General features: G+C 48.1%; 2 protein-coding genes across 6 annotated transcripts; both read left to right on the top strand.

The window, feature by feature from the left end:
* The first annotated feature begins 1,166 nt into the window (after nt 1–1,166).
* LOC143793447 (putative N-acetyltransferase camello) lies at nt 1,167–2,149 on the top strand. Its single transcript, XM_077280418.1, has one exon. It carries the CDS (start codon nt 1,167–1,169, stop codon nt 1,824–1,826), a length of 660 nt encoding a protein of 219 aa, XP_077136533.1. The 3' UTR covers nt 1,827–2,149.
* On the top strand, nt 1,336–12,460 carry LOC143793448 (putative N-acetyltransferase camello). 5 transcript variants are annotated; one of them, XM_077280420.1, is made up of 2 exons: nt 1,336–1,472; nt 10,729–12,460. In XM_077280420.1, the coding sequence occupies exon 2, from the start codon at nt 10,757–10,759 to the stop codon at nt 11,414–11,416; it is 660 nt and encodes a 219-aa protein (XP_077136535.1). In that variant the 5' UTR covers nt 1,336–1,472; nt 10,729–10,756; the 3' UTR covers nt 11,417–12,460. The 5 variants fall into 5 exon arrangements, with proteins under 5 accessions (XP_077136535.1, XP_077136538.1, XP_077136534.1 ...); XM_077280423.1 differs by lacking the exon at nt 1,336–1,472 and adding an exon at nt 2,289–3,799; XM_077280419.1 differs by lacking the exon at nt 1,336–1,472 and adding an exon at nt 5,513–5,931.

Genomic DNA, 12,460 nt, shown 5'->3' with positions numbered 1-12,460 from the left:
CACATGAGCTGCCGGTGTCAAGGATGAGGGGGTCACATGAGGTGTTGGGGGGGGCACATGAGCTGCCGGTGTCGGGGGCACATAAGCCACCGGTGTTGGGGGTGCACATGAGCTGCTGGTGTCGGGGGGCACATGAGCTGCCGGTGTCAGGGGGGGGCGCATGAACTGCCGGTGTTCGGGGGGGCACATGAGCTCCTGATGTCGGGGGGGGGGGGGAGGGGCACATGAGCTGCCGGTGTTGAGGATGAGGGGGTCACATGAGGTGTTGGGGGGGCACATAAGCTGCCAGTGTCGGGGGGAGGACACATGAGCTGTCGGTGTCATGGGGTAAACATGAGCTTCCAGTGTCGAGGGGGGCACATGAGGTGTTGGGGGGCACATGAGGTGTTGGGGGGCACATGAGCTGCTGGTGTCGGGGGAACATGAGCTGCCGGTGTTGGGGGGGGTACATGAGCTGCCGGTGTTGGGGGAGGGTACATGAGCTGCCGGTGTTGGGGGGGGGGGGCACATGAGCTGCTGGTGACGGAGGGGGCACATGAGCTTCCAGTGTCGGGGGGTGGACACATGAGCTGTCGGTGTCAGGGGGGTAAACATGAGCTGCCGATGTCGGGGGGGGCACGTGAGCTGCCGTTGTCGAGAGGCACATGTTATTGATGGGATCATGAAGTCACAGATGTGCTGCTCTATAAAGACAGAGAAGATGCCGCCATCTCTCGGCCCTCGGTAGACAGCAATTTCCCACATGACAGTGATACAAAACGACCATCTGCTCCATTTCTGTTTCTGGAGAAGAACAGGTGATGGTGACTCAGCGCCCAAGTGTCTCCTGACAACCGACCCCTACGGGAAGTTCTGGAGACAAGTTGTCATCACTCTCCATCCAGCATCCAGGCTCTAGAACTCGTTCTGGAGAAAGATAAACGCTGCAATAAGTGGCCACTTTGTACTCTCCAGGTGGAGCAGACTCAGTGCCTCCACACACATCATGGAGGTCACACACAACATTAGATGGAGGAGTTATTGATGGGGGGTGTACTCATTTATGCTCAGCATTGTGTAAGTATTGCATAATTTCATCATGAAAGTACATAAATGTCTGAGATTTTGAGGTTCTCCTACTTGTCTTCTGTCTCCACAGGTTCTTCCACGTATAGCACTGTGGGACCATGGCTGACTACACCATACGGGTGTACAAGAACCGGGACTACAATGCCGTCCGTATGCTGTTTGCTGAAGGCATGGTGGAGCACATCCCGGCCACTTGTGCCTACTTGCTGAAGCTTCCCCGGGCCCAGTTTGTGCTCTTCATATCCTTCATCACCCTACTTCTAATCTCCAGGTCCTACCTACTCTCTCTAGTAAGCCTGGCCATTGTGTTCACTGCAGGACGGCGCTTACTGACCTCCGAGTACCACCAGTATGTGGACAAGTGCCAGAGAGAAGACTTGCTCGACATTGAGGAGTCCTACATGGCAAGTAACAACTCTTGTTTCTGGGTGGTGGAGACTAACGGCAGGGTCATAGGCATGGTGGGCGTTCAGTCAGCCCCCCGCTCTAGTGAAGTCATGGTGTTGAGACGGCTGTCAGTGGCTAAGGACAAAAGACATCTAGGAATCGCCAGCGCTTTGTGCCAGAAGGTCATGGACTTCACTCGACAACGTGGCTACAAAATGTTGACTCTGGAAACGTCAATGATACAAGTCGCTGCTCATAAATTGTATGAAAAATTAGGATTCGAAAAAACAGATGTGAAGATCGTTCCATCATTGATTGGAAGATTCGCCAATTTCTCTATCCTGACCTATGAATATCGGATTAAAGACTAGTGTGACAGACACACCTCATGGACTGAACTCTGGACTGATACACACCAATTTTATTATTGCATGAAGGCAAAGTACAGAAAGTCCGTGAATATGTCGGCCGGCGCGGTTCATCTGAACCTCTGTGGATTTGTCTATCACATTATTGCATTATTTGCCATTGTTCCAAAGGGAAACACTCAGACACCCCCTCATATAAGAGTTGAGGTCCTCATTGTCCCATCACAGCCGAGGCCGGATGACACTTCTGAGCACAGGTTTTATTTTCCACAGTAGTAAATGATGTTAGTAAAAACTTTGTCAATAAAAAATATCCTGTGTGTTGAGCGGAGTCTGAAATGGTTAATGGTGGTAACACCTGACGACTTCAGGGTCATATGAAGACCAATGCTATGAGGATGGAGGCACGACCATGAAGACCAATGCTATGAGGATGGAGACAGGAACATGAAGACCAATGCTATGAGGATGGAGACAGGACCATGAAGACCAATGCTATGAGGATGGAGACAGGACCATGAAGACCAATGCTATGAGGATGGAGACAGGACCATGAAGACCAACGCTATGAGGATGGAGACAGGACCATGAAGACCAATGCTATGAGGATGGAGACAGGAACATGAAGACCAATGCTATGAGGATGAAGGCAGGACCATGAAGACCAATGCTATTAGGATAGAGGCAGGACCATGAAGACCAATGCTATGAGGATGAAGGCAGGACCATGAAGACCAATGCTATGAGGATGAAGGCAGGACCATGAAGACCAATGCTATGAGGATGAAGGCAGGACCATGAAGACCAATGCTATGAGGATGGAGACAGGACCATGAAGACCAACGCTATGAGGATGGAGGCAGGACCTTGAAGACCAATGCTATGAGGATAGAGGCAGGACCATGAAGACCAACGCTATGAGGATGGAGGCAGGACCATGAAGACCAATGCTATGAGGATGGAGACAGGAACATGAAGACCAATGCTATGAGGATAGAGGCAGGACCATGAAGACCAATGCTATGAGGATGAAGGCAGGACCATGAAGACCAATGCTATGAGGATAGAGGCAGGACCATGAAGACCAACGCTATGAGGATGGAGGCAGAACTATGAAGACCAATGCTATGAGGATGGAGACAGGACCATGAAGACCAACGCTATGAGGATGGAGGCAGGACCATGAAGACCAATGCTATGAGGATGGAGACAGGAACATGAAGACCAATGCTATGAGGATAGAGGCAGGACCATGAAGACCAATGCTATGAGGATGAAGGCAGGACCATGAAGACCAATGCTATGAGGATAGAGGCAGGACCATGAAGACCAACGCTATGAGGATGGAGGCAGAACTATGAAGACCAGTGCTCTTGAGGATGGAAGCAGGACCATGAAGACCAATGCTATGAGGATGGAGGCAAGAACAGCATCATAACCGATATAACCATGACCAGAAATCATGTAAAATGAGTCATGAGGCGTTAATACATTACATTCTGTGAGATGAGTACGATGAAAGGCAGAAATTTACCTTCAGGGAGTAGGTCGCCTTTTGCTCATAGTGTTCAGCTCTGGATCCACTGTATATCTGCTGGTTTTGTCTTCATATTTTATGCTATGAGTATAAAGGGTTTTCTTAATAGAGGAACTTTTTTTTTTTTTTCCAACCATAGAATATTGATCATTGGAGATCTGACTGCAAACCCCAAAGATCCCAAAAACGGTTCAGCAGTGGCTTCTTCCAGCAGCCGCTTGGATTAAGCCCCTTTCTCAGGATCGTTATTTTTCCTATCAATAGGGAACAACTTACTGTCTTTGGAAAATCTCTCTGAGTTCTGCTTTTAGTGTTTGTAAGATCATTTCTGTGATATACACAGAGATTGCATAATTCCACCAACACCCATGATCGCTGGCTCCTCCATGACCATGAAGTCTCTCATCTCTGAGCTGGATACATTTATTGTTTCCCATGGGTGAGTTGTTTCACATCGGAAGACTCTTTATATTTCTGATGGACCTCAGTGAGATAAATATGTGTATGAGCAGCACAAGGTTTGTCTGAGTGTCATCAGCTTCTGATGGAGAACAAAGTGATCTAAAGCTTCCACTGATGTCTTCACACCCAGGTTTTCTTTCTTAAGTGCTCAGTACACAAAAGAATAGTGTGGCATGTATCCTGTATGGACAACTGCTGCCATACAGACTGAAGAGGGCCCCTAAGTCACCTATGTCCCCTCCAAGCTTTTCAGTCTCCTGTAGGTTTCTCAAGACTGATGTCTCCAGACTCCTCAGTCCTCTCCAGATTCCTCTGTCCACTCCATACTACTCTGACCTAGCCAGGCTCCCTGTCTCCTACAGACTCCTCTGTCCTCTCAAGAGGCTCTTCCAGACTCTTCAGTCACCTCCCGCCCCAGACCCCTCTGTCCTCTCCGGGCTCCCCTGTCCTTCCCAGACACTCCTCTCCTCTGTCCTCCCTGGCTCGCCTTTCATCCCCGGTCTCCGCTCCTCTGTCCTCCCCGGTCTCCGCTCCTCTGTCCTCCCCGGTCTCCGCTCCTCTGTCCTCCCCGGTCTCCGCTCCTCTGTCCTCCCCGGTCTCCGCTCCTCTGTCCTCCCCGGTCTCCGCTCCTCTGTCCTCCCCGGTCTCCGCTCCTCTGTCCTCCCCGGTCTCCGCTCCTCTGTCCTCCCCGGTCTCCGCTCCTCTGTCCTCCCCGGTCTCCGCTCCTCTGTCCTCCCCGGTCTCCGCTCCTCTGTCCTCCCCGGTCTCCGCTCCTCTGTCCTCCCCGGTCTCCGCTCCTCTGTCGTCCCCGGTCTCCGCTCCTCTGTCCTCCCCGGTCTCCGCTCCTCTGTCCTCCCCGGTCTCCGCTCCTCTGTCCTCCCCGGTCTCCGCTCCTCTGTCCTCCCCGGTCTCCGCTCCTCTGTCCTCCCCGGTCTCCGCTCCTCTGTCCTCCTCGGGCTCCGCTCTCCTGTCCTCTCTAGGCTTCTCTGTCCTCTCCAGGCTTCTCTGTCCTCTCCAGGCTTCTCTGTCCTCTCCAGGCTCCTCTGTCCTCTCCAGGCTCCTCTGTCCTCTCCAGGCTCCTCTGTCCTCTCCACAGGCTCCTCTGTTCTCTCCGGACTCCTCTGTTCTCTCCGGGCTCCTCTGTCCTCTCCGGGCTCCTCTGTCCTCTCCAGGCTCCTCTGTCCTCTCCAGGCTCCTCTGTCCTCTCCAGGCTCCTCTGTCCTCTCCACAGGCTCCTCTGTCCTCTCCACAGGCTCCTCTGTCCTCTCCACAGGCTCCTCTGTTCTCTCCGGACTCCTCTGTTCTCTCCGGACTCCTCTGTCCTCTCCAGGCTCCTCTGTCCTCTCCAGGCTCCTCTGTCCTATCCAGGATTCCCTGTCCTCTCCAGGCTCCTCTGTTCTCTCCGGACTCCTCTGTTCTCTCCGGACTCCTCTGTCCTCTCCAGGCTCCTCTGTCCTCTCCAGGCTCCTCTGTCCTCTCCAGGCTCCTCTGTCCTCTCCAGGCTCCTCTGTCCTCTCCAGGCTCCTCTGTCCTCTCCAGGCTCCTCTGTTCTCTCCGGACTCCTCTGTTCTCTCCGGACTCCTCTGTCCTCTCCAGGCTCCTCTGTCCTCTCCAGGCTCCTCTGTCCTCTCCAGGCTCCTCTGTCCTATCCAGGATTCCCTGTCCTCTCCAGGCTCCTCTCTCCTCTCCAGACCTCTCTGTTCCCTCCATACTCCTCTTTCCCTCCGGGTTCCTAACTCATCACTGTGCATCAGAGTTGCATGAAGAAGCTTCTGAGTGGGTTACTGCAGCTAATATGCCCTTATATTCTTTAGGTTGTCGGTGCTCAGGTTACCTACAGATGAAGAGTTAATATGTGAGATGCAAAAATTGTCTTATCTACCAGAGGTTCAAAAAGAGTTAATGGGTGTGGGAGCCTTCAGCACTTCTGCCCAGGTTTCCCACCATCCCCCATGTTAGACCTTTCACCCTGTCACATCTGTAGATGACATTGTTCCGTATCCTCAGTGGTAGAGGTGGAGTCGGCAGGTTATTATGATAAAGACGACAGGTGACTCTCCAGTGTCTGCAGGCAAGTCAGGAGAAGACGGTCACCTCCACCATCCACAGGTGGGTCTGGTAATCCCCCACCACACAGGACTCTTCCCCCTCCGATCTGTCACTCATGAGAGCCGCCATCCTCTTCTGCTGCAAGTACTTTCGTTTGTGGCCGGAATTGGGTGAGAACTGGGTGCAGCCATAAGATCTTCCCTGTGTGGTTGTCGCCCAACAGTCCAAGAAGATTAACCTTTCAGGCTTCTAGGAAACGGGTCGGTCCTGAAAGAACAAGGACGAGCGAATCAATTCTTAATCAAATGAGGTTAAAATTTCCCAAAATTTGTGGCTTCTATAAAATGGGAATTTTTTGGGATTCAATTTTCCTGGATTCATACAGCTATATGAAAAAGTTTGGGCACCCCTATTAATCTTAAGCTTAATGTTTTATAAAAATTGTTTTTTTTGCAACAGCTATTTCAGTTTCATATATCTAATAACTGTTGGACGCAGTAATGTTTCTGCCTTGAAATGAGGTTTATTGTACTAACAGAAAATGTGAAATCTGCATTCAAACAAAATATGACAGGTGCATAAGTATGGGCACCTCACCAGAAAAGTGACATTAATATTTAGTAGATCCTCCTTTTGCAAAAATAACAGCCTCTAGTCGCTTCCTGTAGCTTTTAATGAGTTCCTGGATCCTGGATGAAGGTATTTTTGACCATTCCTCTTTACAAAACAATTCCAGTTCAGTTAAGTTTGATGGTCGCCGAGCATGGACAGCCCTCTTCAAATGATCCCACAGATGTTCAATGATATTCAGGTCTGGGGACTGGGATGGCCATTCCAGAACAGTGTAATTGTTCCTCTGCATGAATGCCTGAGTAGATTTGGAGCGGTGTTTTGGATCATTGTCTTGCTGAAAGATCCATCCCCTGCGTAACTTCAACTTTGTCACTGATTCATGAACATTATTGTCAAGAATCTGCTGATACTGAGAGGAATCCATGCGTCCCTCAACTTTAACAAGATTCCCGGTGCCGGCATTGGCCACACAGCCCCAAAGCATGATGGAACCTCCACCAAATTTTACTGTGGGTAGCAAGTGTTTTTCTTGGAATGCTGTGGTTTTTTGCCGCCATGCATAACGCCTTTTTGTATGACCAAACAACTCAATGTTGGTTTCATCAGTCCACAGGACCTTCTTCCAAAAAGAAATTGCCTTCTCCAAATGTGCGTTTGCATACCTCAGCCGACTCTGTTTGTGGCGTGCTTGCAGAAACGGCTTCTTACGCATCACTCTCCCATACAGCTTCTCCTTGTGCAAAGTGCGTTGTATAGTTGACCGATACACAGTGACACCATCTGCAGCAAGTTGATGCTGCAGCTCTCTGGAGATGGTCTGAGGATTGTCCTTGACTGATCTCACCATTCTTCTTCTCTGCCTTTCTGATGTTTTTCTTGGCCTGCCACTTCTGGCCTTAACAAGAACTGTACCTGTGTTCTTCCATTTCCTTACTATGTTCCTCACAGTGGAAATTGACAGGTTAAATCTCTGAGACAGCTTTTTGTATCCTTTCCCTGAACAACTAAGTTGAATAATCTTTGTTTTCAGATCATTTGACAGTTGTTTTGAGGAGCCCATGATGCCACTCTTCAGAGGAGATTCAAACAGGAGAACAACTTGCAAGTTGCCACTTTAAGTAGCTTTTCTCATGATTGCATACACCTGGCTATGAAGTTCAAAGCTCAATGAGGTTACAAAACCAAAAAAAGTGCTTTAGTAAGTCAGTAAAAAGTAGGTAGGAGTATTTAACACAAGAAAATGATAAGGGTGCCCATACTTATGCACCTGTCAAATTGTGTTTGAATGCAGATTGCACATTTTCTGTTAGTACAATAAACCTCATTTCAAGGCAGAAACATTACTGTGTCCAACAGTTATTAGATATATGAAACTGAAATAGCTGTTGCAAAAAAACAATTTTTATAAAACATTAAGCTTAAGATTAATAGGGGTGCCCAAACTTTTTCATATAACTGTATGTAGTGGAAAAGTTATAAAAATACCGTAATATAATGTCCTGCTCACCCGCCCTGTGCTGCCCGTGTTGCCGCCTTCTGCCCATCCTCCGCTCACTCCTTTAGGCACCTGCTCTGGTTTCCTCTTTACTCCTCGGTGACACTTCTCAGGCCACCGATTAGGTCTCGATGCTCATTATGACATTGTGGCACATGGGGCGACATAGTTATAATATCATGACGTCACGATGTGCTGAGGCCTAGTCAGTGGCGTCCAAAGCATCAGTGAAGAGCCAGAGCAGGTGCCTCCAGGAGAAAGCACAGGACAGCTGGGGATCTCCAGTGGCACGGACAGCACCAGGATGAGGTCAGGAGGACACTGTATTGTATTTTATCCCCTTCCCAGGTCTTCCTCTTATTGTACTTTGGGGTCTGTAATTGGGGCTCATTCAAATAGAATTTACTGGCTGAAATCAAGTTTCTTCCTATTTCACATTCTTTCCTCCTCTTTCTAATTCTTTTCTCCTCAATCTTTCCTCATTCTCATTTTTTTCTCATATTTTCCTAGTCCTCCTTCTCATTCTGTCGTCCTTCTCATTCTGTCGTCCTTCTCATTCTGTCGTCCTTCTCATTCTGTCGTCCTTCTCATTCTGTCGTCCTTCTCATTCTGTCGTCCTTCTCATTCTGTCGTCCTTCTCATTCTGTCGTCCTTCTCATTCTGTCGTCCTTTTCATTCTGTCGTCCTTTTCATTCTGTCGTCCTTCTCATTCTGTTCTTCTCGTTCCTTCCTCCTTTTCATTTTTTCCTCCTCATTCTTTCCTTCCCCTCATTATTTCCTCCTCATTCTTTCCTCCTCATTCTTTCCTTCTTTTCTTCTTCCATTTCATGATCTTTCTTCCACTTCTTCTCCTTCTTCCATGATGGGGTAGATCTTCCGAGCTCCATTCTGATTTACTCATGGATCCTTACCTTTGTCTATGATTTTCATCATGGCCAATATACCAGGAACAGTCTCCTCTGCTTTCCACATACAGTGCCCAGCATAAATGAGTACACCCCAACAGATTTGTTAGAAAACCGTTAGTTCAACACTTTCTGTGGGATACGATACTACAGAATACTCCCACAACTGTCGGCCGTTGCAAACACTATATATTTTGGACCCCAAAGAAGAAATTTTACTAACAAATTGATTCCAGAAATGTTGCAAAAATGAGTACACCCCAATGAAAGTCTCAGGAGAAGAGCTAAAGTTTAAACTCCAAAATTCAAATTAAACAAGAAGTCCCCCTCAGATTGGTATTCTTCATTACACCGGTGTCCATAACACGGGCGACTATAAGAGGGTGATCCTGAAAAAGAAAACCCTTTACCATTTCATGCTGTCAGCAATGGCACCACATGGAAGAGAAATGTCACAAGACCTGAGAAAGAAAATCATTTCTGTACACAAGAAAGGTGACGGCTACAAGGAGATCAGTGAAACTTCACTGACCAGTCAGATACTGGAGCAAAAGAGATAGAAAATGTAAGAAAGCTGCAACTGCAGAATCTCAGAGACGTCCAAGCGACCATGTAAGTGACCACCTAAACAGGAACGTCTTCTGGTGAGAAGGGGGAACAAAATTCCGCCTGTAAGTTTCCTGCCATTATCTAAAGAAATGCAAAGCCGAACCGGGGGACACAAACCAGTGCACACTGCAGAGGAGCGACAGCATGGGGGGCGTCCACGGAGGAACCGCTCCTAAAATCCAGACACAAAAAAGCCTCCTACAATGTGCTGGGGCTCAGGGTGAGAAATATGGAGACACTGGCACTCTGCTCTGGGGAATGAGACCAAGAGAAAGGTTTTTTAGAACTAATGGCTTCATAACTGTATGGTGAGGTGTACAAGCAAAAATGCATGGTGCTTACAGTGAGACCTGGTTTTGGCTGTGTCCTACATGGAGCTGCATGAGCCCTGCTAGTGACGGGGGGCACATGAGCTGTTGGTGCCGGGGAGCACATGAGCTGGTGGTGTTGGGGGTGCATGAGCCCTGCTAGTGTCGGGGGGTACATGAGCTGCTGGTGTTGGGGAACACATGAGCCTTGCTTGTGTTGGGGGCCACATGAGCTGTTGGTGTTGGGGGAGCACATGAGCTGGTGGTGTTGGGGGTGCATGACCCCTGCTGGTGTTGGGCACATGAGCTGCTGATGTAGGGGGACACATGAGCTGCTGGTGATGTGCTGCTCTGTAGTGACAGAGAAGATGCCACCATCTCTCCAGTCCTCGGCAGATGGCACTTTACACAGACAATAACCTAAAACTCACATCTGCTGCATTTCTGGGGAAGAACAAGTGACTCAGTGGCCAAGTGTACCCTGACAACCGGACCCCTATGGAGAGCTCTGGAGACAAGTCATCACTTTCCATCCGGCATCCAGGCTCTAGAACTCGTTCTGGAGATGGAGAAAGATGGATGTCACCACCTTGTTCCTTCCAGGCCTAGAAGACTCGGTGCCTCCTCACACATCATGGAGGTCACACACAATACAATATGGAGGAGATAATGATGGGGGCGCATTCATTTTTGCATCAATTAATTTGAATAAAACTGAAGCTTTTGTAATGAGAGTTACCGTATATTATAACCTCACTGATGTTATAGGGGAAAAATGTTCTATGAAACTCAATTGTCAAAATATTGGAAAATGTTCTTGTGTTCTATCAGATATTTATTAAAATCTGACTTTTCAAAGGGGGTGTACTCATTTATGCTCAGGATTGTGTAAGTATTGTATAATTTCGTCATGAAGGTATATATATGGCTGAGATTTTAAGGTTCTACCTATCTTCTGTCTCAACAGGTTCTTCCACGTATAGCACTGTGGGACCATGGCTGACTACACCATACGGGTGTACAAGAATCGGGACTACAATGCCGTCCGTATGCTGTTTGCTGAAGGCATGGTGGAGCACATCCCGGCCGCTTATGTCTACTTGCTGAAGCTTCCCCAGGCCCAGTTTGTGCTCTTCATATCCATCATCACCCTGTTCCTAATCTCCAGGTCCTACCTACTCTCTCTAGTAAGCCTGGCCATTGTGTTAACTGCAGGACGGCGCTTACTGACCTCAGAGTACCACCAGTATGTGGACAAGTGCCAGAGAGAAGACTTGCTCGACATTGAGGAGTCCTACATGGCAAGTAACAACTCTTGTTTCTGGGTGGTGGAGACTAACGGCAGGGTCGTAGGCATGGTGGGCGTTCAGTCAGCCCCCCGCTCTAGTGAAGTCATGGTGTTGAGACGGCTGTCAGTGGCTAAGGACAAAAGACATCTAGGAATCGCCAGCGCTTTGTGCCAGAAGGTCATGGACTTCACTCAACAACGTGGCTACAAAATGCTGACTCTGGAAACGTCAATGATACAAGTCGCTGCTCATAAATTGTATGAAAAATTAGGCTTCGAAAAAACGGATGTGAAGATCATTCCATCACTGTTTGGAAGATTCTCCAATTTCTCTATCCTGACCTATGAATATCGGATTAAAGACTAGTGTGACAGACACACCTCATGGACTGAACTCTGGACTGATACACACCAATAATATTATTGCATGAAGGCAAAGTACAGAAAGTCCGTCAATATGTCGGCCGGCGCGGTTCATCTGAACCTCTGTGGATTTGTCTATCACATTATTGCATTATTTGCCATTGTTCCAAAGGGAAACACTCAGACACCCCCTCATATAAGAGTTGAAGTCCCCATTGTCCCATCACAGCCGAGGCCGGATGACACTTCTGAGCACAGGTTTTATTTTCCACAGTAGTAAATGATGTTAGTTAAAAACTTTGTCAATAAAAAATATCCTGTGTGTTGAGCGGAGTCTGAAATGTTTAATGATGGTGACACGTGATGACTTCAGGGTCATATGAAGACCAATGCTGTGAGGATGGAGGCACGACCATGAAGACCAATGCTATGAGGATGGAGACAGGAACATGGAGACCAATGCTCTGAGGATGGAGGCAAGATCAGGACCACTACCTATACAGCCTGTCATTAACTGGGGGTGTTTGGTTGCCCCCAGTTTGTCGGGGGATATTTTATATCCCACTTTCCAGTTCTGGTTTGGAACTTGCAGCTCTCTGGCACCCCCTTACCCTCATGTCATTCCGGGAACTACACCTAGGATAAGTAGTCGCCAGAAGGGCTGCCTTGCTGTGTATTACCTATTGGGCGCGCTAAAGTGAGGGCAATATAACTATTCCCAGTCTCAGGAGGGAAATACACTTATAAATCTCCGTCCATCACTGCCAGAGTCTCCCCAAAAGCCCAGAACTCTTTGCTGCCACCAACTCCTAGTTCTTATGATTAATATCGGGGCAGGAGCCAACCCAATCAGTAGCGTTGATTTAGTTTGGAGGACGTGGCAATAAGTTATTAGAGCAAGGAAAACAAAACTAGTAAATATTATAGCTTTTACTCCAAAAAGAAATAAGCAGTGTTTAAAAAAAGTACATAAAAGATGTTACAAACGAGACAATTACAGTATGTACAGGCAATTACAAAATAAAGATGTATTAAAGATGAGCTTACA

Source organism: Ranitomeya variabilis, chromosome 1 (genome assembly GCF_051348905.1).
Source record: "Ranitomeya variabilis isolate aRanVar5 chromosome 1, aRanVar5.hap1, whole genome shotgun sequence".
NCBI classification, from domain to species: domain Eukaryota; kingdom Metazoa; phylum Chordata; class Amphibia; order Anura; family Dendrobatidae; genus Ranitomeya; species Ranitomeya variabilis.
Note: the sequence above shows the minus strand (reverse complement) of the source record. Positions and strands in the feature narration are given on the sequence as shown.

Excerpts from the sequence above, each read along its gene's own strand:
- LOC143793447 (XM_077280418.1), top strand. The coding sequence starts at position 1,167 with ATGGCTGACTACACCATACGGGTGTACAAGAACCGGGACTACAATGCC.
- LOC143793448 (XM_077280420.1), top strand. The coding sequence starts at position 10,757 with ATGGCTGACTACACCATACGGGTGTACAAGAATCGGGACTACAATGCC.